We start from the raw sequence: 26,602 nt of genomic DNA, 5'->3' as shown, positions 1-26,602 counted from the left end.
GGGTGATTTAGTGATGGGAAACCTGCGGGGATTACAATCGAGATGGAAAAAAAAATGTGCAAAATGATGTAAAAATAAACTTTGTAATAAATAAAATAAAAAAAGAAAGAAAGAAAGGTGATGTAGGCATCAAGGGAGTAGGCAGTGTTAAAGAGGACTGTCACACGAATATCACCATGCTGAAAGGGAAGTAGAGTCAACAGTGTGACCCACAGCCTGCAGCTGGCAGGTCTATAAGCAAACAAGGAAAGGGCAGGATTCCTGCTTAGAGAATCAGTGTCCATACCGCGTACATTAAACACTCTAAGAGCTGAGATGTTGTTCTGAAACATGTGAAGAATGATCAGAAAGAAAAGGAAGCCATAGTAGAAGCATTTAGGTTGATCTGAAGTGCCAACCATTTCTCCACTGGTGAGCCAATGGAAAGGAGCCTGAGCTGCTGGGACCCACTATCTATGAATTCATGGCACAAGAGTATTAAAAGACAAACAAAAGACCTATGGATTAAAAAGGAAATCAGTAAAGGGCAGAATGCATGCCAACACCACACAATATGTGAAAGGCAAACAAGCCCAGGGTGAGCTGCCTATATATTCTGGACAGTTCTGAGGGCTTAGTGCTGTGAGAGACATAGTGGATGTCAACAGATCACAGTCCTTTGAAAGCATTCCCAATTTTTCACTAAGGACTAAATCAAGTGCCTTCAGGATAAAAAAGGCCTTCAGTGTCTTCAGGTGCTCCCATGCCCAAATCTTATCTTTGATGTTTAGAATTCTTTCAAGAGGAAATTAAGCTTTCCAATTTATAAAAGTAGCCTTTACAGTGAAAATATTATTCATAATACTTTTAGTCAAAATAATTTGGCACATTTTAATATTTCAAAAAATGGACATTCTATTCTTTCCTAAATCCATTAGGACTTTAGAGAAAAGAGTCTTCAACAATATAGTGCCAGTAACAAAAAGAGATTCAAATTTACAATTAAATTGTATAGTACTTCATAGTAAAAGTGTTTATTTTACAAAGGCTTCATTAAGGAAGATGTGAAACTACTTTTAATTTAATGCTGACAAATACATTCATCAAATATAAATACTGCTGGCAGTTTCCGAGGCTATAAACAAAGACTTTCTTAAATATACCAAGACCTGGTGGTAGTGCTTTCATATATGACAGTACACTGTACCAAAACATAACTAAATTGGAATATTTTTTAACAACTTAGTTGCAATTCTGCCTTACCTTTTGATTTCTCTACTGGTGGAGTTTCATCCATGTCAATAAGGGGCTTTTTATTTGGAGGTTCTGGAGAATCAGGTGAATCTTTTATAATCTCAGCCTCAGCCAATTCTTCTTTTCCACGTTCTAAGATACCTTTTAATCTTTTAGAAGGAAAATTAATATTCAAGCCTTCAGAAATCTAATGTGCAATAATTAAACTAGATAGTCAATAAATCTTAAACAACAGGTGCTCTACAAATTAAACCTAAGAACTAATCAGAAGCTATATCTCAATCTAAAATGATGTATAGGACCTCTCTGGTGGTGCAGCAGGTTGGAGCACAGCATTGTGAAGCTGGCCCTAACCACTTCAGTGTGAGTTGGATCCCTGGCCCTGAAGGTGATCCACATGGAGTGGCAATCCTGTCCTGGTCTGCCCACTGCTCCCCTCGGCAGTGTACTTCAACCATCTGCCGGTTCTGCTCCCCACTCTGTCTCTGTGAATCCTCTCACCACACCCCTGCACCTCTGGTCTGTGCTCCAGTTCCGTATGCATAAATAAATCTTAAAAAAAAAAAAAAAAAATCTGGGCCCTTCCTGGTGGCGCATTGGGTTAAAGCACTGCACTAAGAAGCTAAAGCCACTTCCACATGAATTCGATCCCTGCCTGCCCTGGAGGTGACCACATGGCGTGGCAGACCTCTCCTGGCCCGCCCGCTGCTTCCCTCAGCAGTGTACTTCGTCGATCTACCTGTTCTGCTCCCCACTGTCTCTGGTGAATCCTCTCACCCTCCGCATCTCTGGCCTGTACCCCAGTTATTTAATGAATAAATAAATCGTTAAAAAAAAAATCTATTACCTGTTATCCTTTGTCCTTTAGTTTATGTGAAAATGTATTTATATTCCACAATTCAGGATCTTAACTTTTTTTAAAGAGATTTACTTATTTATGCATGTAAGAACTGGGTACAGGCCAGAGGTACAGCAGTGAGAGGATTCAACAGAAACAGAGTGGGGAGCAGAACAGGCAGATCCACTTAAATACACTGCTGAGGGGAGCAGTGGGAGGGTCAGGAGAGGTCTGCCACACCATGTGGGTCACTTCTGTTGCTGGGAATTGAACTTGTACTAAAGCAGCTAAAACTTGCTTTAGCAGTGCTGCCCTTAAATCTGTGACCAGGGAGGGCCCCAGGAGCTTAACTTTTGAATTTTATCAGGAACTCTTTTCATAAGAAACACTTTCAAAAGGTACTTAAAGATCAGTGGGATATGAGGGAGATTACTTTTCTTACAGAGTCACTTTGTTTCAAAAGCTCAGTAGCCCTAAGAAAGATGGCAAAGAATGAAAAGTGTATTACCTACTTATGGGTGAAATAATGTGATGTCTAGAATTAGTTTCAAAACACTCTTGTGTGGGAAGTAAATGGTGGGAATGCAGAGGGGAGTGGATGTAGATGTGTATAAAATAAAATCTCTATGTTGATCATTTTTTGAAAGCAGACAAAGGATAACTACTTGCTCAACTGTCACATGTTTGAAATTTTATATCATAAGCTCTGTTATGTTTTTATGGAATATAAAACATTATAATAATTTACCTTTTATTTTTGGTACGATTTCTGGCAAGGAAGTAAAGGAGCTGATGTGATAGGTCTTTAATATTTTTCATGTTTTCTCTAATTTAATCACTATGTAAATATAAACTAAGACATAAGAGTATACTATTGAGGAAGCTTTTCAAAATCAGGACTGTGTCCTTCCTAACAGCTCCCAAGAGCACTCTGTATTTTTACAACAGCATCTACCACACTTTGTTCTAATTAATTACTTATGTGCCCATCTCTACCACAACACTATAAATTCTTCCAAGTAAGGATCTTAGGCCAAATGCCTGCTATAGATCAGCTTTCAAAAAATATTTACTGAACAAAGGAATGGAATGGCATCTTTGATAAGTCATAGTACAAAGCAAATACTGACACCAAACATGAGTTTCAGACATTAGGAAAAAATTAAGCACTATTTGTTCACCTATCACTAAAATAATTCACATTTAGTAAATAAATGCATGAAAATTTAAGGATATAAATATTCTCTTTAAACTCAATAAAGATCTTTTAGATTAAAAAGATGCAATTATAAAATACATACACATAAGTGACCTAGCATTAAAAGCAGTGTGAACACTGGAAAGTGCTATGTGCAGAATGTGATGTGCCTAAAAGGACCAAGGAGCTGTGTGAATATAAACCAGGCACCTCTCAGAATCTGGCCAGGATTTCTCTTGCTCATAATCTTTCACTGTTTTCTCTGACTTGTCCTCTTTGTCCTCCCGCTTTCTTCCTCGTTTCTTCCGTTCTTCTTCTTCTGGAGGTTTGCTCCTACAGGCCATCAGACATTCCAAAACTTTCTGATGTTTATCTGAGTTGTTGATGTGGGCTCTGACAAGGGTTTCTAATTCATTCCACATGATACGATATTGTTCGTCTCTGAAGATTAAAATAACGTTCTTAGAAAAATTACTGAAGTATTATCACTGAAGTATTATCAAAATAAAGGACATACTTAAACATGACTTCTTCACTCTTACTCAACATTTAGTATTGCTATTCCAAGTTAACCTGTACCCAATTCTGCCATTCTGTCTCTTTCATCTCATAAACAAATAATTTACACATGGAATAAGTTAGCTTAAAAAACAATATATACTGGGCCCTCCCTGGTGGCGCAGCGGGTTAAAGCACAGCACAAAGGAGCTTAAACCACTTCCGCATGAGTTCGACCCCCGCCTGCCCCGGAGGTGACCACATGGCGTGGCAGACCTCTCCTGACCCGCCCGCTGCTCCCCTCAGCAGTGTACTTCATCGATCTGCCTGTTCTGTACCCCACTCTGTCTCTGGTGAATCCTCTCACCCTCCACATCTCTGGCCTGTACCCCAGTTCTGTATGAATAAATAAATAAATCTTAAAAAAAAAAAAACAAAAACAATATATACCAAGTAAACATGATATACAAAGAAAATTTAAAACACTACCTTTTAGGGCCTTTTCCTCTTGTACCAACTGTGGAAATAGGGAGCGGATCATTTTTCCTTTCCATATCAACTAAGTTATATATTGTTTTTTGACAGTTTAGTACATCTTCTTCAGTCAAAGCTTCCTTCACGATAACACTGGCTAGCGGAACTACCTGTTAAGTTTTTGTAAAAAAAGAAAAGAAAATCTGACTTGAAAATCAACATTAATGCATCTGGGCTTGGGCCTTTCTGGTGGCACAGGTTATCTGCGGCCACTGTAGCATAAGTTCAATCCTCAGGCATGAAGGTGACCCAAATGGCTCAGGAGACTTCTCCTGTCTCACCTACGCTCTCCTCGGCAGTGTTTTTCAGTAGTTCTGCCTGTTCTGCTCCCCATTCTGTCTCTGGTGAATCCTTTTACCCCCCTACCTCTGGCTTCTGCCCCAGTTCTTATATGCATAAATAAATAAATAAATCTTTTTAAAAAATTAAAAAGCAAGATAAAGCATCTAGGCTGAGTTGAAACTGATTTTAAACATCACTATGGGGAGATCTATAGCCATCAGTTCAATCTTCTATAACTAATTCTTTAACTCTAGAAGAAAATTATTTATCACTTACCGCTTGCATGTTAAAAATGGTGGTTTGTGAAATAATCATAGGCCAGTAACGGGTATGTTTTTCTAACTGATCTTTTGCTCGTTCCAAAGGGATCTCAAGACTTCCATCGATTTTATATCTGGGGTCTAGAAAAGGAGTTAATCTGTTTTCCCTCATAAATTCACCAAAATCCTAATGATAACCAAATAAGATAAAATTAGAAATTGTTTTCTATTGCTTCAATATGGATCACATGTAAAGTCTGCCCCTGATGTCCTGTTGTACTAGCCATGCTTTTACTCTAACAGCCCTCATCTCTAACTTTCCCCCTTCTTTTTGAACAATAAGCCTATTATTCTTCATATATGGAAATGAAGAAAGCCTCAAACGTAAATGCACTCATGGTTCTTTCTACTTAAAAAAATTAAGGATCATTCATTTACCTTCATTTCTGTAATTTAATGTTTTCCCATAATATACAGATAAAAGTATGCAATGATTATATTAGAAAAGTAATTTGATTACTTTCGAAACTTCCTTGCCATAACATCAAAATATTACAGTGGCTTATCTTTAACTGAAGTAGTTACAGGTAATTAACACTTTAGAGCTTACAAAATATATTTGTGTAAATCGACCATACATAATTTCACAACCAATTCAAAGGCAGACAACCAAGAAACACTGAGTAAAAAAGGGGTGAAGCTATGAAAGATTAAAGTCAGAGTGAGAAAAATTCTACTAAAATGTTACAATGTCCTTATATGTACTTTTAAAATAATACAAAAAATAGTATTATTTCAATGTATCAGCAACCCAAATATGCAAATATTTTTGCCACTGAAACTAGAAATAAAATTCTACCTAAAATACTTGTTTAAGCCAATTTCCATTTTTCCCATAATTCCAAAGTATCAATGCATTCCAGAAATATCTCAGTACATATTCTGAAGAGCAATGGAAACTACAACATAGTGAGAAATAGCTCATCTGGGCAAGCACTGTAGGATATTCGCCTGATCAAAACAATAATAATCTTTTAGTCACACACCTCTTTTAGTCACACACCTCAGCAGTGAATGATACTCAATAACTACTTGTTGAATGATGACAGACTCAAAATATACAATTCAAATAGTCTTACTGTAATCCGGTAGTCTGTAACTCTTCCTCCACATCCTTCACTAATTGAAGGTGGATCTTCTAGAATGGATCGAGAACTGCTAAGGACGTGCAAAAAAATCTCTCCTCCATGGCTACTAAGCATATGACTAATGACTTTGGAACCTGACTTGCGTGGTTGTTCCAATAAAACAGAACGACCTGTCAAAAAGCAAGATTGAAATTCAAACAGGTTCATATCTTCTTCCTTTAGAATTTAAGCGTAGATTTTTCACTTTATTAATTCTCATATTTAAGCAACATTGCTAATTTAATATATATGCAGTTCAAGTCATGAAAGTCAGCATTTAGCCTTAGCTTTCTCCTGGTCACTGCAGTTTTCTAAATAAATATACTTGGCTCTTGTAAAATGTTTGATTATATATAAAAAAAAAAGTTTGATTATATTTTTCACTCAGTTACAATTTCATATAAAATTTTCCCCCGACCATCAAGAATAGTAATGAGACAACTGTTGGAAAACCCTGACATTATAAAAGCTATCAAACACAGAGAGAAAGCACAGGCTCAAATCACCTCCACACCACCTCGGATCACCACTGTTACTGGAACTACTTATGTCATGTGATTGACTGATAACTTCATCTGGACTTTATATAGCCTGATAATCAAATTGTGCTTGGTATGACAGAGAAACAAGTATTATGATAAGCACTATGCTTTCTATATTATACCATGTGATTCAGACACACACCTAAATTCGGTAGCTTTCTTTTGTGTCAACTGGATTCCATTTACAAAATTTAAATTCCTAAGAATCACCAGAGGAACTATCTGAATTTAGGTTTAGTAAATGCAGTCTAGTAACAGTGTTTATTTTTCATAAAGTTACAGTATTTGAAGAGAAATAAATCCATATGTACTTTGTAAAATTCAAAAGGTCAGTAAAAATGGTCTCTATGATCTGTCTTTCAAAAAACTCAACTTATATGACGATCAAAATTTTAAGATAAAAATAATTAAAAATAAGTTAACTGAAATTCACCTAGGTACAACAGTAAATTATCCAATGATATTTATGACTAAGTAACATTAAAGCAGTTTTGGGGGGATGAAATAGCTAGATTTTATTGAAGAAAGCACTCTAGAGTTTAGATTTTCACTGGTAATAATATCAGAATAATTAAATGATAAAAGTTACCATTTAGAAGAAAATTAGTAAGGCAGGAGGAAGGTCTACTATTTACATCTACAGGTGAAATTCGGTAAGCGCCAGTGCAATAATGTAATTCTGAAATAGAAGAAAAAACTGATTTGAAAGAATATACAGGAATATTTACACAATTAAAAGAGGAAAAATAACTTGCTCTCTGAGCACCCAAACAATGGAAAGCAAACATTCAACAAAAACAAATTAATGACTTTAGAAACCTTTGTGTTTGTTTCTCTTCAATTATAAAATACCTACCAATGTTATTTGTCCTGGGTGTGCACCACTTCAGTGTTATTGTTTCTTTAAATGAGCCTTCTCTGTTGCTGCCTCCTAGATGGGTATCACCTTTAAAAATAAGTCAGATAAATAGCAATATAACTAAGTAGATCACAAAGTATTTACCTAAGAATTCCAAAAGTCTAAACTCTAAAGAGAAAGTATTTTTTGGTGATCATCTTTAAAATCACTGAAAAAAAATTCAATTACATATTGCAGTCCAGTTTTTCCCAGCGACATTTTTTGAACAAACTTTCTTTGTTCCATTACATATTCTTTGCTTTTTTTTGTCAAAGTTTAGCTGTCTATAAACCTGTCGGCTTATATCTGGGTTTTCTATTCGAATCCACTGCTCTGTGTGTCTGTTCTCATCCCAGGACCATCCAGTTTTGATTATTATGGCTTTATGGAGTTTCCATATGATCCAGCACTCCCACTCCTAGGTATCTACCTCCTGATTCAAGAGGACACATGCACCCCCAAGTTTATTGCCAGTTTATTTACAATAGGGAAGATATGGAATCAGCCCAAATACCCAAAACTAGAAGATTGGATTAAAAAGATGTGGTACATATGCACAACGTGACAATCAAAAAAGATACACTTATCCCTTTTGCAACAACATGGATGGAGCTGGAAAGGATCGAGCTTAGTAAAATAAACCAGAAAGAAAAAGAAAAATACCAGATGGTTTCACTCATAGCAGGAGCATAAGGGACTGGGAAAAACAAAAGCAATTGTAATAAAGAAAAAACAAAAAATAATGAACTAATATATACCAGATACATTTTATGGGGGAAGAGAGGGAAATGGAATCAAAAAATGGTGTGGGAAATGCCCAAAAGTGGGTGGCTGGATTAAAAAGATGTGGTACATATACACAATGGAATATTACTCAGCAACCAAAAAAAATAAACACATGCTTTTCACTTCAACATGGATGGAGCTGGAAAACATCATGCTTAGTGAGATAAGCCAGAAAGAGAAGGAAAAATACCGGATGGTTTCACTCATAGCAGGAGTATAATGGACCAGGCGAGAAAATAATAACAATAATGAACAGCCATATACCAGAGACATTCTGTGGGGGTGGGGTGGGGAATAGGATCAAAAACAGTGGGGGAGGGAAATGCACTGGACTATGGTGATGGCACATGGGTGATCTGGTGATGGGAAGCCCATGGGAATTACAAATGAGACGGAAAAATGCACAAAATGATGTAAAAATAAACTATTATATTATTTTCAAAAAATGGGGTGGGAAAGGTACACAGGACTATGGTGATAGCGCCTGGGTTGATTGGTGGTGGGAAGTCCAAGGGGATGGCAGCTGAGATGGAAAAATGAACAAAATGAAGACTGATGTAAAAAATAAATAAATGAATGAAAAAATTCAATTAGACTTTGGATACTAGTGATAATTAAAATATCTAACAGTTGAGGCCCTCCCTGCTGGCTCAGCAGGTTAACAAAACCCCAGTTTTGTATGCACAAATAAATAAATCTTAAAAAAAAAAAAAAAAACCTAACAGTTGAAAATAAGTTAAATAGCAAATATTTTTTTAATTAAAAGAATCTATGGCCCTCCCTGGTGGCGCAGCGGGTTAAAGCACAGCACTGAGCATCTAAAGCCACTTCCGCATGAGTTCGATTCCCGCCTGCCCCGGAGGTGACCACATGGTGTGGCAGACCTCTCCTGACCTGCCCGCTGCTCCCCTCAGCAGTGTACTTCGTAGATCTGCCTGTTCTGTACCCCACTCTGTGTCTGGTGAATCATCTCACCCTCTGCATCTCTGGCCTGTACCCCAGTTCTGTATGAATAAATGAAATAAAATTTAAAAAAAAAAAAAAAGAATCTATAACTGCTCCCTTCTAACACCACTAAGTGATAAAATAAAATGGTTAAGTACTCAAAAGAAAGATAAATGAACACCTAATTCCATTAAATCTTAAAATCTATTAGGAGAAACATGAGGGCCCTCCCTGCTGGTGCAATAAGTTAAAGCACAACACTATAAAGCTGCAGCCGCTGCAGCATGAGTTTGATACCTGCCAGGGAGGTGACCCACATGGTGCAGCAGACTGTCTCGCCCAGTGCTCCCCTCAGCAGTGTACTTTGTCAATATGCCTGTTCTGCTCCCTACTCTTTCTGGTGAATCCTCTCACCACCCCTGCACCTTTGGCCTGTACCCCAGTTCTGTATGCATAAATAAATAAATCTTTAAAAAGCAAAAAAAAAAAAAAAAAAAAAAAAAGAAAGAAAAAGCAGAAACATGAAATGAGGGATTAAGGAAGTAAATACATAAAATGTCATAGTAAGCATTTTTTGCCTGAATGGAAACTAAAGTAAACTGATGTTACTAAAACAATAATAAACCAATGCAAAAACCATAAAGCTGACAAAGTTTCAAATAAGATGTACAGTGCTATAAGCAGCTATGTAAAACGGCGTGGCCTTTCAGGAAAGGTTTCTGTGAAAAATGAAAAGATGTGTAGAAATTAAATGAAGCAATTAAGAGTATTCTGACATGCCCCTGTGGAAAGATAAAAACAGAAGCTGGCATCAAGAGTTTCAGGTCTTTCAAAAATGTTAGGGCCTTATGAGACATCTAAACAGTTTTGTCTTTCATCATTAGAAGATTTAAGGTAAGGGAAACATGGTGAGGATTATTATTCTGCAAACTATTCTAGCCAGCAAGTCAAGTCAAGAGTGGGTATAAACAGAACATTAGGAGGCTACCAATGACATGAGGTAAAAGAATAGGCTAGACTCGGGAGATAGTAAAGTGTTGGAAATGCAGATATGGATGGAGTTGAGAGGCACATAGTTGATAAAATCAGAAAGGTGATACAGGTTTAGATATGAAGAATGACAGAAAATGTCTCAAATATGACTGAGGTTTCTGCCTTGAGAGCTGGAGAGAAATAAGGTCATTCACTGAGAAGGAAAATTAGAAGCTCATTCGGGGGCAAAGCTCAGGTGCCTGAGGGAGATGGAACAGATCAAGCAGTAAGATACATGATTCTGGAGCTGAAGGAAGATATCTGGGCTCACTCTGCCCTGCCATGGAAAGCTTGCCTAGCTCAGAGGCTTGAACCACTACAAGACTGTTCCCCCAACGCTGCTCCTGCTGACACCACTGCATTACACACAAGGTTCTCACGTGTCACACATGAAGCTCTAACTCAAATCAACTATTTAGAGATCTTTGTGTTACAAAGATTACATTTTTCTAAGTTTAAGGAATATTTTAAAAATTCTGCAGACTCATAGGTTCTTATGTCATAGGTTCTTAGTAATTTCTATACACAACGTTTTCAAAACCAAGTTTTGAAAATAATATACTTATTATCGTAGTTTGTCAAACAATATACTTATCATCGTAGTTTTTCTATTAGGAATTAATTAGGTTAATTCCAAGATTCTTGATACAAGTAACAAATGTTTAGATTGGTTCATGGTATTAACTTCAGGAAAGACATATACAAGATGATCCAAGTCAACCATTTAAATCTGACAGCACTGAGTAACACAGAAAACATTCTAAAGAATTGAACCAAATATGAAAAGTTAACGGCAACTTCACTGAATTTCAGGAAAGGTTGGAATTACAATTCATCAAACCCAGCATCCTTAAGTGTACAAACTAAATTCAGGCATTTGTTGGTTGGGCTGAAATTTGTACCTCCTATCTCCAGAATCTTCTCCCCTAAACCATGTCCATTACACAGTTGCAGAAATCAGTTTTGGAGATATGACCTAAGTCAAATAGTTTTAGAGGAGTAAAGTAAATTATAAAACAACTGATTTTTATCCAAGCAAAACATAAGTATGTGATTATTTCAACACACCTCCTATTCTTTTCCTTTCCCAGGGTGATTTGTCACAAAAGAAAAATCTCTCTCCTAAATGTAATATCTATCTTCTCTGGTATTTGTTCCATTAGTCTAGTCTTAGACAAAGTAAATTCTATAGAAAACTACTGGCCACTAATAGGTGATACAAGCTTGTAAAGGGATAACTAAAGTCAATCTTACTAAAAACTGTTAGTATGCTTTCTTTCTTTTTATTTATTTCTTTATAAATAAAGTTTTATATATATATACATATGTATACATATAAACATTTATACATACATAAATATATATGTATACATTGTTCATTTGGAACATTTTTTCATCTAGGTTGTAATCCCTGTGGACTTCCCACCACCAATTCACCTATGTGCCATCACCATAGCCCCGTGTGCTCTTCCTGCAAAAACTGGTAGCATGCTTTCATATATTAGATCTTACAAAATCATACTTTCTGTGTCTCCTACTTACCACTTTTCAGGAAATCTACATGTGCATCTTTGTGATGAAGTAGCTCCACATCATAATTGGCAGATGTGTTAGCATGTTGTTCTTCCTTAAAGCAAAATTTAAAATAAATTGATTTTGTTTCCAAAATATCTGAGTTACTAATCACTTTGCTTTCTGCTTAAAGTGAAATCAAACACACCCATCAATAACTAGTTATAATAACAAAATAGTCTGCTCAGAAGTTAATCTATTTAAAGATGCAAAAGTTTTCTACAACATTGTGACATCTACTAAAAAATTACTGGCTATATATAGGTAATAAAGTACTAAACATTTTTTTTACATTAACATCGATGACTAATCCAGAATTTATTTTTTACTCCAAATGCATTTTTTTGTCAATTTTTATAAAAATATGTAATTGAAGTAGTTTACCTAATTTGAAAGTGCAATAGTTGTTTAAAGGAGGAAAGAGCATCTTTAAATACCTACCATAAATTAGCAAACACCAATTATATAAAGAAGCAAATACAAACGTTGTAAACAAGTTTAATAACTTGTTTTCACTAAAAAGCAAGAACTTCAACACTATTATAAAAAATGAGAGATTGAGGAGTCACAGCACACAAATCTAGTCAAATTTGTAAAGCAAGATACCTGTCACCTTCAGAGTATTTTTTCTTGTTACCATGAAATTTTACACATTAAAGTAGATTTATTGTGTTATATTGTGTTTTAACTGCTTCTACATCTAAACTATTCTATTAGGTTGGCCTACTAATTTCTACTAGAACCAGCTAAGGATATTAGAAATTAACAATGGGAAGATTATTATTTATCATGCAATTTACTATTCATGATATCGTGTGGAAAATAAAATTAGACTTATAAAAAGTATATTTGAATTTTTAGGTGTAGTGGCTATTTTATATTTTTAACATAATCAATAAAATTAATTTTAACTCCACTCAACAGAAAAACATGTAAAGCTTATGACGGGCCAGGCATTGTATTAGTCCCAACCAACTGTAAAATGGAAAAGAATAGACAGTAAGAGATTCCTTTAAAAATCCATTAGTAATATTCATAAGATACACATCAACTGTTTTTCAGTTTAATAAAATTCCTTCCAACCTTTAGCTATTTCCTTCTAGTTAGACCTATTAATTTACAAACATTTTTATACTAGATGGCCAAGAATGAAAATATAAAAAGATCCACTAGATGGCCCTCCCTGGTGGCGCAGCGGGTTAAAGCATAGCACTGAGAATCTAGAGCCGCTTCCGCATGAGTTCAATTCCCGCCTGCCCCGGAGGTGACCACATGGCGCGGCAGACCTCTCCTGACCCGCCCGCTGCTCCCCTCAGCAGTGTACTTCGTAGATCTGCCCGCTCTGTCTCTGGTGAAGCCTCTCACCACCCCTGAGCCTCTGGCCTGTACCCTAGTTCTGTATGCACAAATAAATAAATTTTAAAAAAAAAAAAAAAAGATCCACTAGAATAATCAAAGTATGTAAAATCTAATAACACACTGTCAGAAAAGAATCACAGAAAAAGTAATTTAAGAGAGAAATTATAGTTTGATGAAAACAATCAAAATACAAAAAAAGCTGATACTGAAGTCTTTTTATTGGGGGGGACAAAATGGCATTTTGTTCTGTGATCCTTTCTTGTTGCTTTTTATTTTTACTGACCTGGTCAAAGACACTGAATGTGGGCTAGCAGAACAGACAACATGATATGGGAAGAAAAAGTGAAGGTTCAATTAAAATGAGTAATATATGTCAAACAAATAATTAGAACACAAAGCAGAGTCATAACAATAGCACGAAAAAGAACTACAAACCTTCATTGGAATATTTGTAATGGTAGTTGAAGCCAAGTCAAAATGCTGCTGTACTAAAATATTTAATTTGGTAGCAAGATGCCGTCCTGCACGAACACTATGAACTTCACTGGTTAAAACTGGGGACAACTACAGAAAAGAATAAAAACATTAATAATTGCAGCCTAGTACAAAAATTTAATTTCAACGCCCTACAAAAGTCATGCATTTTTATTTTTAGAATTTGGAAAAAACAAATAGGTTCATTAATTAATCATGGTAGTTATTTTAACAATACCTTTTTATTCAAAAGATAGCTATAAAGAACTTAATGTATTATATGCCAAAAGCTGTGTGTGAGAGTTTGAAAAAACAGTTAACAGGCAAAGTCCCTGCCCTCTTGAACTTAAAGGGGAAGTCTTTTGATTTAAATATAATTTTTAACTTATAATTTCAATTTATGTTTATCTATATGCAAAATAGGTTTTAAGTGGCCTATAGAAATACTGTAGAAAAATTAGTTCATTTTGTGTAGAGGACAACCTCCTACAGAAAAAGAATGCTTGTTACAAAAATGGTGGAAATTGCCACAAACATTTTAATGTGCCACCAAAATACTGCTTTAAGGCAATCAAGTCATTTGCTACAGAGTAATATTCCAGACAATCATACTTAAAGAAATTTTTTAGTTATCAAAAAAGTAAAACCAACATACTGCCATATTATCAAGAGGCAGAAAAGTAAAAGGGGGCTTACACTAAAAACCATCTAAAAGCCCGAGGATAATAACCTAAAAATATTTAAAGACTAAGCTAATTTTTGATATGCTTATACTTGATAATACTAAATTTTTTTAAAAATCAGAAAATATCAACATAAACATTTAATATGAACAAATAAATATACTTATCTATATTTCTAAATAAAGATCACTCATGGAGAATATTATATGATAAAAAAAAAATCTAGGTCCCTCCCTGGTGGTGCAGTGGGTAAACAGAGCACTAAGAAGCTAAAGCCACTTCAGCACCAGTTCAATCCCCAACCCTGGAGGTGACCCACATGGCGCGGCAGACCTCTCCTGATCTGCCCACTGCTCCCCTCAGCAGTGTACTTTGTCAGTCGGCCTGTTCTGCTCCCCACTCTGTCTCTGGTGAATCCTCTCACCACCCCTCCACCTCTGGCCTGTACCCCAGTTCTGTATGCATAAATAAATAAATTTTTTTAAATGTAATAATCAATAGCCTTATCTTTTCCTTTAAAACTTAAAATTTAACGTGAGGGTGGGGAGGGAAGTGCACAGGATTATGGTGATGGCACACAGGTAACTTGGTGATGGGAAACCCGCGAGGATTACAATTGAGATGGAAAAAAAAAATGATTACAAAATGATGTAAAAATAAACTGTTATAAAAAAATTTTAAAATAAAAAAAAATTTTAAAAAACTTAAAATTTATTTAAAAAGTAAAACCAAGGTTGGAAATATGTTTTTGCCCCATATGGATGGGTAAAATTAATTAATTTTATTAAAATATATTTTTATTAAAGAGTACACTGCCTTTCTAATAAGGGTGAAAAGATTTTTATTTAATAAAAAGCCATCAAAGAAACTGAAATACATTCACAACAGAAATTTAAGTAACAGCATAAGCTGTATGTCACTTTTCAAAGCATTTAGTGAAAATAAAATAACTGTCAATAGGTAAGCAAAAGGGAAAACACTTTAAAATTCACAATTGTAACAAAGAACCAACCTAGGTGTTTGCATCACAGACATTGTTGCACAAAACACTAAATATGTTCTTGGCACAAAATGCTGGCAATGTAATCAATTCAATGCTAATTCTTTTCAGCATTTCTTGTTATTACTAACAATGATATTCTCTTCCATTAATTCTGCCCATTACCTCTTTTTTAAGACGATCGGATACAAGGCTGTCTTCACCAACAGGGTAGGTATGGATCAATACCAGCTCACACTTTTGAATCTGCATGAGACTGAAAGAAAAATTTTTAACTTAAAATCTAAGAATGCATTTGATGTAAATAATTCAAGGAGGTAAATTATTACTTGTTTAATATATTAGAATAATCTGTAAAAATCAGTTGCTGTTAAAAAAGCTAAATATTTTGAAGACTACTTTGCCTTATTTATATGATTATTTAATGTTACATACATGTTAATTTAAATATAAAAATGACAATTTTTCTGTGTTTGAAAGAGAAAAGGAAAATTTTTATAATCAAGCATAGTTTTCTTTTCTTTTTTATAAAAGATGTATTTATTTATGCACACAGAACTAGGATGTAGGCCAGAGGTGCAGGGGCAGTGAGAGGATTCACAGTAGAGTGGGGTGCAGAACAGGCAGACTGATGAAGTACACTGCCCAGGGAGCAGCATGAGAGACAGGAGAGGTGAGCTGTGCCATGTGAGTCACCCTCCTGGGCAGTGATCAAACTGGTGTTGAAGCAGCTGTGACTAGCTTTGTACCGCTGCTCCTTAACCCGCTGAACCACCAGAGAGGGAACCAATCACAGTTTTCAATAAACAAATGTCAAAGAGAAAATGATTATGTATTAATTTTTAAGGGAAAATCAGTAACACTGGGGAACTTCCTGGTGGTGCAAGGAGTTAAGTCTCAGCACTATGAAGCCATCAGCTGCCACTGCAATAAAATTTGATACCCAGCCAGGGAACTGACCCACATAGCACAGCAGGCCTCTCCTCTCTCACCCACAGCTCCCCTCAGCAGTGTATTTCATTGCCTCTTCTGCTCCCCACTCTGTCGCTGGTGAAACCTCTTACCCCTTGCACCTCTGGCCTACACCCCAGCTCTTGTATGGGGAAAAAAAAATCAGATTAATATTAACCATTATTTGTAACTATTTCTAAGAACATAGGATTTGTAATACAAAAAAATTTCCCCCAACTCTGATCCTAGAATTTCCAAATCCACAGAATAGTTGAAATAAGAAGTACTATCTACTTAACACTTACATATCTTGAACCGAGATTCACTACCTATTAACCACACTTGCTTTCTCTATATATATCTAAATAGATATATACTTTTTAAAAAAGATTTATTTATTTATGTATACAGAAGTAAGGTACAGGCCAGAGGTGCAGGAGAGGTGAGAGGATTCACCAGAGACAGAGTGGGGAGCAGAACAGGCAGATTGACGAAGTACACTGCTGAGGGGAGCAGTGGGCGGACCAAGAGAGGTCTGCCAGGCCATGTGTATCACCTTCAGGGTGGAGACCAAACTCATGCTTAAGTGGCTTTAGCTTCTTAGTGCTGTGTTTAACCTGCTGCACCACCAGGGAGGGCCCTGGATATATACTTTTTAACTTCATCATTTGAGAGAAGAAATGATAGTTCACTCCTACCTCAGCATGCTTTTCTTAGAATAATCCTACTCATTAACACTACGAAAAACCTACATGAGTAAATTAGTAATAATTTAACCCAATATAGACTCCATGTTGCAATTGTCCCAAAAGCCTTTAAAAGCGCATTGGTCTTTTTCAAAACTTCAAGCAATGTAACACATCTTACTGTGTCAGCAAAAACCTGCATCACAGCAACCAAAACAAGGTAATATCTTTTGTTTTGAGATTATTGAGTTAACTTTCCCAACAATTTGCCTATTTACAAATCTGTAACACAGAAGATGACCAAGACCACCAATCAAACATGCATTGTAAATATACTATTTTATCCTTTGGATCACTTTCCTGTGGGGGAAAAAGTAATATTCTGAAGTGAAAGATAAAACAGGAAAAATATTTCTATCAAAATGTAAGTATTTTCTGGGCCTCTCTGGTGGTGCAAGGGGTTAAGTCTCAACACTGTGAAGTTATCAGCAACTTGAGTTTGCTCCCTCACCAGCGAGCTGACCCACAATGTGCAGCAGACCTCTCCTGTCTCACCCTCTACCCCCTCAGCACTATATTTGAGTAGATCCATCTGTTCTGCTCCCCTCAGCACTATATTTCAGTAGACCCATCTGTTCTGCTTTCCACTCTGTCTGAGGAATACTCTCACCCCCCTCACCTCTGACTTATGCCCCAGTTCTTGTATGAGTACATATATAAAACAAATATTTTTTAAAGTATTTTTTTAATCATATCTATTGAGCAGAGGAAAAGGATTGCTACCAATTCTATTAAAATTATTGGCAATAACAATGACGAGTACCTATGACTAGTAAACAGCTTGGACTATATAGTAAACACTCATGGACTATAAACTCACTGATCCGAATTTGCAGCAAGCTTGTTGTGCTCGTGAATTGTCTCTTGGACACAGTCCTCAAGCATTCGCACATGACTATCACTGTGACATAAAAAGATAAAACAAACTTAAAGGAGGAAACAGGAAGAGAAAAAACTACACACTCTTCAACTGCAGGATCGTGTTACAGGCAATTAAAATCACTTCAGTATGGGCTTTCTTCAGATGCTGATCCACAATACCAAACAATCAGCTAAAAGACTAGTGAGAACAAAGCAGAGTGACTTACAAGAGTGACAATGCACTAAATAGTTTTCACTAGGAAAAGTATTTTTAATTAGAATAAAAGCATTTTTAATATTAGAAGACCATTTGGGATATGCTTAAATGCCCATGTTGGTCTTGGTTTTTACAATAAAAACTACAAAAGGACTATAAATTCCATTAGTGAAAGTATTACTGTGAACAGCATCTCACCTTTTTGCATTAGTAATGCAGATTATCCGTCCTCTATTTCCAACACGTTCTGCATTCTCCATTAGTAGAGTACGAGCCTCATGTTGATATTCTGTGATTTTACAAAGAGTTTCCACTGCTGCAACCAGCCCATGCAAAATACTGCAACATTCTGGATCTGCTCGTGGGTTAGGAGGCCCAACAGCAGCTAACGCTGCCATTAGCTAAGTAAAAAGAAAAAGTTATGTTGACAAAATAAGCATACACAAGTCAGACAAAGTCATCACAAGAAAATAAAACTTACAAACTTAAAAATAAAACTTATAACTTATCAATATGGATATAGCTGTCCTCAGCAAAATACTAGCAAACCAAATCCAGCAACACATACAAAGAATTACATACTAAGACCAACTGGGACTTATCTCAGGAATACAATGTTGATTTAATATGTGAAAATCAGTTAATGTAAATATTATATTGATAAAAAATTTATTCAAATGACCATCTCCATAAAAACAGTAAAAAACATTAAAAATAACTGAAGAACATTTCATGAGAAAAACATTCAACAAAACAGAAACACAAGGGAACTTCTGAAGCACATAAAAAGCATCTAGAAAAGGCCTACAAGGTAATATCGTGCTTAATGGTGAAGACTGGATATGTTCCCGCTAAGATAAGGAGCAGAGGAAGAATGTCTACTCTCACCCTTTTCAACTAGTGCCTAAGGTGCTAACCACAGTAATTAGGAAAGAAAAACAAATAAAAGGCATCTGACTGGAAGGGAACTATTGCTATGTTGCAGCTGACATGATTTTATATAACACAATAAAGAACAATTAGAAATATAAGCAAGTTCAGCAAGTTGCAGAGTATGTATGTGTCAACAGCAAAAATGAACTGTATTTATCTACATTTAAAATAAACCCCCAGGCCCTCCCTGGTGGCGCAGCAGGTTGATGTATTACACTAAGAAGCTTAAGCCACTTCCACATCAGTTCGATCCCCGCAAGCCCCGGAGATCCACATGGCGTGGCAGAACTCTCCTGACCCACCCGCTGCTCCCCTCAGCAGTCAATCTGCCTGTTTTGCTCCCCACTCTGTTCCTGGTGAATCTTCTCACCCTCTGCATCTCTGGCCTGTACCCCAGTTCTATATGAATAAATAAATAAATCTTTAAAAAAATAATAAGGCCCTCCCTGGTGGCGCAGCAGGTTAAAGCGCAGCACTAAGAATCAAAAGCCACTTCCACATGAGTTCGATCCCTGCCTGCCTGGGAGGTGACCACATGGCGCGGCAGACCTCTCCTGGCCCGCTGGCTGCTCCCCTCAGCAGTGTACTTAGTTGATCTGCCTATTCTGCCCCCCACTCTGTCTCTGGTGAATCCTCTCACTGCCCCTGCAACTCTGGCCTGTATCACAGTTCTGTATGAATAAATAAATAAATCTTTAACCAAAAAATAATAATAAATAAAATAAACCCCCAAATCTAATTTATAAAACAATTTTAGTTATAACAGCACCAAGAAGAAAAAACACTTGGGAATAAATTTAACCAAAATGCAATGCATGTGCTTTGAAAACTACAGAACACTCATTGTTGAAATAAATTAAAAATCTAAATGAACTGTAAAACATGTTCACAGACTGGAAGATTTACTTTTGTTAAAATGGCAAAATTATATAAACTGAACTTCAGATTAAACAAAACCCACTGAGAGTCTCTGCTGACTTCTTTGCAGAAGTAGGAAAGCTATTTCTAAAAATCATATGGAACTGCAAGGGACCCAGAACAGCCAAAACTACCTTAAAAAAAGGACTGAGGGCACCTCCCGCGTGGCACAGCAGGTTGAAGCACAGCACTAAGAAGCTAAAGCCACTTCAGCTTAAATTCGATCCCAGCCAGATCCCTGCCAGCCCGGGAGGTGATCCACCTGGCACGGCAGACCTCTCCTGACCTACCCACTGCTCCCCTCAGCATTGTACTTCAACAATCTGCCTGTTTTGCTCCCCACTCTGTCTCTGGTAAATCCTCTCACACCCCCTGCACCTCTGGCCTGTACCCCAGAAATATTAAAAACAAACAAACAAACAAAAGCCTACTGGTGGTGCTCACTGCACATCACACTAGTGATCGCCTAGCTTTCTACCTATGCAGGGGATTTCATTCCCAGACTGCTTGCATGTTATGAAATTCTGTAACATTCTGCCCATTTAACTACATCCTTGGGTTAAAGGAATTTCTCAAGTGCTAGACATGTGGTAGATGCAGATGAATTGTTGTTAACGGCACATATATTCTACATAGGTAAATCACTCATACCTGCTTCGCCCTATGCTTCTCTCAGGTGAAGAGAGTTGAGATCAAAAGTTGGAAGGTGAGGGCCCTCCCTGCTAGCGTAAAGGGTAAGAATGCAGCGCTGCAATCTAACTGCAGCCATTTCAGTGTGAATTCAATCCACAGCCCTGGAGGTGACACACATGGTGCAGCAGACCTCTCATGGCCCGCCCGCTGCTCCTCTCAGCAGTGTACTTCATCAATCTGCCTATTCTACTCTGTCTCGGTGAATCCTCTCACCGCCCCTGTACCTCTGGCCTGTACCCCAGATCTGTATGCAAAAATAAATAAATCTTTAAAAAAGAAAAGAAAAAGAAGAATTAAGATGATTTTGCTTGTTTTGTGCACAATGTCATATATGCTAACATATGTGGTTAAATGTGCCCGCATGGTCAATTTCAAGCTTCAATGAAGGCTGGGTGGGTAAGAGATGCACACTCAGCTCCCGTGATGGGGTGAGCAGCTGCTAGTACAGTGCTCATGATGCTTGCACAGTGCTCACTGGATAGGGGATGAGTGGGTAGCTTCTCAAGACTTGCTACAGACACACTGGTATGTAATGTGTATGTATGTATACACACATATGCCTGTGCACATTTTATTTTTAAACCACACAGGTATTCCCTATTTATAAAGACTTTCAAAAAACATTTAATAAAAGATTATATGAAATCCCTAGCATAAGAGGAGATCCTCTAGAAAAAGTAGTTTTTAGGGGATGGCTGCTGTGGTCAGGGAAAGCAGGAAAAAGCAAGCTGAACCTCTATAATCTAATGGATATGGACTGAAGCTCTGGTTCTTCGTTTATCAAAGTATGACTCTGGTAATCTGTCTTAATTTTTTTTCTAGTCTGAAGTGAAAATAATAGAAATGATGCCACATTACCATAGGATACTTTTCAAACTTGATTTAATTTGACCAACAAAAGCAACATCAAATTGCTAAAGTCTAACAATTTTTGGCAATAAATGAATAGGACAGTTGTGTGCTGCAATGGAAATTACCTAAAACAAACACCCTTAGCCTCCTGTAGGTCTCAACTCCTTCACCTACAAGGTAATGAATGGAGTTGAAGCAAAAAATATCTACAGGCCCTCCTGGGTGGTGCAAGAGGTTAAAACAAAACAGCAGGCCCTCCCTGGTGGCGCAGCGGGTTAAAGCACAACACAAAGAAGCTTAAGCCATTTCCTCATGAGTTCGATCCCCGCCTGCCCCGGAGGTGACCACATGGCGTGGCAGACTTCTTCTGGCCCGCCCGCTGCTCCCCTCAGCAGTGTACTTCGTTGATCTGCCTGTTCTGCTCCCCACTCTGTCTCTGGTGAATCCTCTCACCCTCTGCATCTCTGGCCTGTACCCCAGTTCTGTACGAATAAATAAATATATCTTTAAAAAAAAAAAAACAGCATAAGTTCGATCCCTTGCCAGAGAGATGACCCACATGGTGTGGCAGACCTCTCCTGACCCACCTGCTGCTCCCCTCAGCAGTGTTTTTCAATGGATCTGCCAGTTCTGCTCCCCACTCTGTCTCTGGTGAATCCTCTCACCCTCCCATACCTCTGGCCTATACCCCAGTTCTGTATAAATAAATAAATAAAATCTTAAAAAATATATATTTATATATCTACAATCCTTCTAGCCCATTCTTCAATGTACTTCACTTGTTAGTCATGACTATTCACAATAATGGGGACAGGTGTGAAAATGACAGCCGAAGCTAGACAATAAATGTGTTTACATACGTGATTATCTATAATTTATGGAAAATATTGATTATTTTATACTATCTCAAACACCAGTGATCTGCCATAAAGTAACCACAGGGGAGTTTCTGTTTCTGTTCACAACTTAATAGTAGTGAGTAATGAGTGAAGCAAAAATTCCTCTTCTAACCAGACACCTGCTATTATTAAATAGACAACTGACTGCACTGCAGATGTGCAGGAGGAAGAGCTATGCAAATTTGTACTTACTTTTATTCATACACAACTAGAGAGGCTTCAAGCTTCTTTCACAGTACCTCTTGAAAGAAGCAAAGCAGAACACCTGCCATTTCAAAAAGACAGTAGAGGGGGAATGTATGGAATCCTCAGTAATATCTTTTCATGTAATGAAAGAATAAAGAACATTCTAGAGTGTTATGAATGCAAAAGGCAAACCAATAAAAACTTACCCATGAGTTAAACTCAAAAGACTGTAAGAACACATATATTTATAGGATCACAATGTTAAGAACAAGCATTGTGATATAAGTTATTTTCTTTAAAAGTGTTCCATTTAAAACACACCTGGATGGGATTTTTTCCCTGAAGAATATTCGTTAACAAAAATATTTTATTATTAAATGATACATTCAAACATTTCACTATTGCTTATCTCATGCTCATAATCACCAGCAAAAACCCTAGTAAACTGAAGTCTCTTGCCCAACTAAATAATAACAAAAACATGATCTATCACAATCTGAATACCCTTAGACACAGTAGTTTAAAAGCATGAACTTGGTGGGTTGAGCGTGGGTTTATTTCTATTCTGTCCTACAGCTCCACTAAAACTGTAACAAATGCATTTAATTCTTTTTAAGTTATTCAAATTTAAAAAGCATTAACCAAAGATAGAGAGACATAAACACACAAAGATGAAAAGAATGGAAAAGACAACAAAAAACTAGAGATGTCAAGTGGAATGGATGGAGGAATATATTGAACTTGCTGGGACTAATCTGAAATCTACCCCTACAGGAGAGAGAAAGTGAGACAGTGTGTCCACTAGGTTGAAAAGGCATCGAGCGCCACAGAAACCAGGATGAGGCTGTGGATGGTGTGAAGTCTGTCACGAAGTAGCCTGACTTTGACATCTTACTACCACGCTACCATTGTAATTTTCTACCACATCCTCTCCATACCCACTCTGACACTCATCTACAATCAAATTCCATGAGGAACTAAATAGAAAGGTACCAAGTACAGATACCAAAGACAGTAACTAAAATACCAGACCAATGTTGCCCAGCAACATTGAGGGTGATGTTCTTTCTGTGCTGTACAATACAGAAGCACTAGTCATGTGCCAGTACTGGTTACTGAGAAACTAGCTTATTAGTGCACTTGATTTTAAGTAATTTAAATTTAAATAGTAACAAATAGCTATTAGTTACTACTTCAGAAAGCACAGTACCTAACCAAAACCAAAAAGATTGAGTAGAAACCTACCTGTTGAATATTAGCACCCATTCTCTGCCTTAGGTCCCAGAAGGCTGAAAGCCCCTTTTGTTTATAGGGATTATATATAAGTACAAGAGAGAAATTTCTTTTCTAGAGACCCTGAATAGTCCCAGACAGGTAAGCTGCCAATTCTGATATCTGGAGGTCCCCCAGTGAATGCAGCTTAACCCAAAGTGAAATCTACTCAGCAATACCAACCACATGAGATATAGGCCTTCTAATGTGCTTGGCACCTTACTTCTAATTAAGGTTGCACAACCAAATATTAGCAGGCACTTAAGAATAGCCATAATCTGAAAAGAGCTCTGAGAACAGAGGGAGAAGAAAAATTCAACTATAATTTAACCTGTAATAAGTCTTCAGATTAAAATTTTATACTCATAAAACAAGGACATGACGAGATGAATACAATTATTCATCATCGTAGAAGTAAGGGAGAAGATTGTTGCACAGATTGTCTACACAAGTAGACACATAGAGCATCACCACTTTTTATAAAAGATGCATGTTAAGACCAGTGAGTTGAGGGTCCTCCCTGGTGGCACAAAAGGTTCAAGCACAGCACTATGTGCTGCAGCCATTGTAGCACAAGTTCGATCCCTGGCCAGGGAGGTGACCCACATGGCACAGCAGACATCTCCTGACGGGACCACTGCTCCCCTCAACGTTTCAATACATCTTCCTGTTCTGTTTCCCACTTCTGTCACGGGTGAAACCTCTTACCCTCTGGACCTCTGGCCTATACCCCAGTTCCTGTGTGCATGAATAAAAAAATGAATCTTAAAAAAAAAAAAAAAAAAAGCCAGTGAGTTATGATTTCACCATGGTGAGAAAGGTACATATGAAAAAGACCCCCAACAACAAGTGCTGCCAAGGATATCAAGAAAAAGGAATGCTATTATTACATTACTGGTGGGCACATCAACTGGTGCAGTCATCTGGGCAAGAGCCACCTGCATATACCTTAAAAACTGAAAAAGGAAGTAATAGCACACAATCCAGCAATTCCACTCCAAAGCATTTATCTGAAGAACGTTAAACTATCAACTTGATAACTTATATGTTTTAAAATGTCTAGTGCAGCACTATTTAACATGAGATACCTAAGTGCCCACTAATAGAAGATTAGTTTAAGAAGATGTGGTCTATCCACACTATAAACACCATTCAACCCTAAGGAAAGAATGGTTATGGCAAACTAGAAGGAGTAGTCGTAAACCACGTCAGAATAACAATGACAAATATTAGGTGTTTACAGAGGGAATGATTAGACAAAGCAAGGTACTACTGAACATGAATCAACATGCGAAACTTCTGGGGTTAGAAAGGGACAGGAAGGAAGAAAGCTAAAGGACATAGGGATGGAGGTGGGGAAAAAAATTATTTAAAATGCCAGAATAAACATTTAGAATATATAAAAATTTTAAAACACTAAACACTATTAACAAGTGGACATAGAACATAAGATGTTCAGAAATTAAGAATACAAATAAAACATCCCATATAAGGTTAAAAGGAAGTGAGTAAAAGGCTCAGAATGTACAATGAGAAAACTAAGGAATTTAATCCAGGAGCTACAACATACCATGAAAAGGGATTCCAGAAAGACACTTGGCATTACTAAATACGGGAAGTTGTCTTGAAGATTATGCAGCCTCACACAGTGAATGAGAAAAACCAGCACCAAATGCACACCATTGAGAAGCTTCTTAATATACAAGGGGAAAAACTATTCTTTAGCTTTTTTAAGTTTTCAGAGAGAAATAATGAAGACGAAATTATATTAGACTTTTCAACAACACTGTAAACTAAAAGAGTATAGCAGTGCCTCCGAATTTGAGGAAACAGTTATTTCCAAACTGAGATTTCTATATCCCTACTATAAACACCTGTAAGATAAGGTACAGGAATTCTGGAGATAAGATGCTACATGAACAAGAGATTACACAAAGAAAAAGAAAAAGAAATGGGATGTGAAAAAGAGGTAACAGTACAACTGGGGTAGAATGCTGCAAGCCAAGAAATAAGTGATACTGCTGTATTTCTGACACATTCATGATAGAAATATTGACAAGTTTTGTAAAGACATAGGAAAACTGCAACAGGTACACAGCAAACCAAGCAAATTAAGATATTAAAAAGGGCAATGATAAATCCCAGGAGTAAGCAGACAGCTGCACAAGAACTAAAATAACAGCAATGCTAGTAGTCACCATATTACTTGTACAGCTGTAACAAACAAAGAATGTAGCTATTTTGAAGCACACATGGAATTCTGAATTAACCAAACATTCTGATTTGTCAATAATGAGAAAATGGTTATGGGCGGGGGTGGTATTGGAAGATGGCAGATAGTCACATGTGTAAGAGAGATTATAAACAGTAAATCCTCATCAACAATAATGACAGATAAATCAAGAGCTATACAAATAGTAAACACAATAGTAAACACAATAGTGTTTACACAATAGTAAAAATATGTTCTTTAAAAATATGGAAGTAGATACCAGAGGAGGTTAAGAGAAAAGTTTGCTTCTAGGAAATGGGAAAACACTGGGATAGCTGTTTCTCTTTAAGTATTAGCTGTGCTTTAACACTACACTGATTATATACATTTAAAATCATTTTTAAGGAAAGTATAATCACATTCAGGTAATTTTCTGAAAAGGCCACAGCTCAAATCCTAACCATACCTCCTGCAAATTTTGGTCTTCTTGAGTCCAAGAATTTAAAACATGTGCTCCAGAGTCACTTACGATGAAATTCAC

The 26,602-nt window shown here is 36.8% G+C and overlaps 1 protein-coding gene across 2 annotated transcripts in view; it reads right to left on the bottom strand.

Moving 5' to 3' along the window:
• ASUN (asunder spermatogenesis regulator) overlaps positions 1-26,602 on the bottom strand; it is a 41,958-nt gene that overhangs the window by 11,828 nt on the left and 3,528 nt on the right. Inside the window, exons 3-15 of one of the 2 annotated variants that reach the window (XM_004693197.1) lie at positions 26,528-26,602; positions 18,295-18,497; positions 17,839-17,919; positions 15,487-15,577; positions 13,600-13,728; positions 11,776-11,860; positions 7,429-7,518; positions 7,162-7,251; positions 5,983-6,161; positions 4,860-5,030; positions 4,257-4,411; positions 3,480-3,710; positions 1,243-1,382 (exon numbers count right to left, since the gene is read on the bottom strand). In XM_004693197.1, coding sequence (XP_004693254.1) covers positions 1,243-1,382; positions 3,480-3,710; positions 4,257-4,411; positions 4,860-5,030; positions 5,983-6,161; positions 7,162-7,251; positions 7,429-7,518; positions 11,776-11,860; positions 13,600-13,728; positions 15,487-15,577; positions 17,839-17,919; positions 18,295-18,497; positions 26,528-26,602 — 1,720 coding nt within the window. Of the gene's footprint in view, positions 1-1,242; positions 1,383-3,479; positions 3,711-4,256; positions 4,412-4,859; positions 5,031-5,982; positions 6,162-7,161; positions 7,270-7,428; positions 7,519-11,775; positions 11,861-13,599; positions 13,729-15,486; positions 15,578-17,838; positions 17,920-18,294; positions 18,498-26,527 lie in introns of both variants that reach the window. The other variant, XM_012732917.1, reaches the window with a different exon arrangement.

The sequence above is a fragment of the Condylura cristata genome, unplaced genomic scaffold, assembly GCF_000260355.1.
Source record: "Condylura cristata isolate star-nosed mole 26May11 unplaced genomic scaffold, ConCri1.0 scaffold00036, whole genome shotgun sequence".
Classification (NCBI taxonomy): domain Eukaryota; kingdom Metazoa; phylum Chordata; class Mammalia; order Eulipotyphla; family Talpidae; genus Condylura; species Condylura cristata.
Note: the sequence above shows the minus strand (reverse complement) of the source record. Positions and strands in the feature narration are given on the sequence as shown.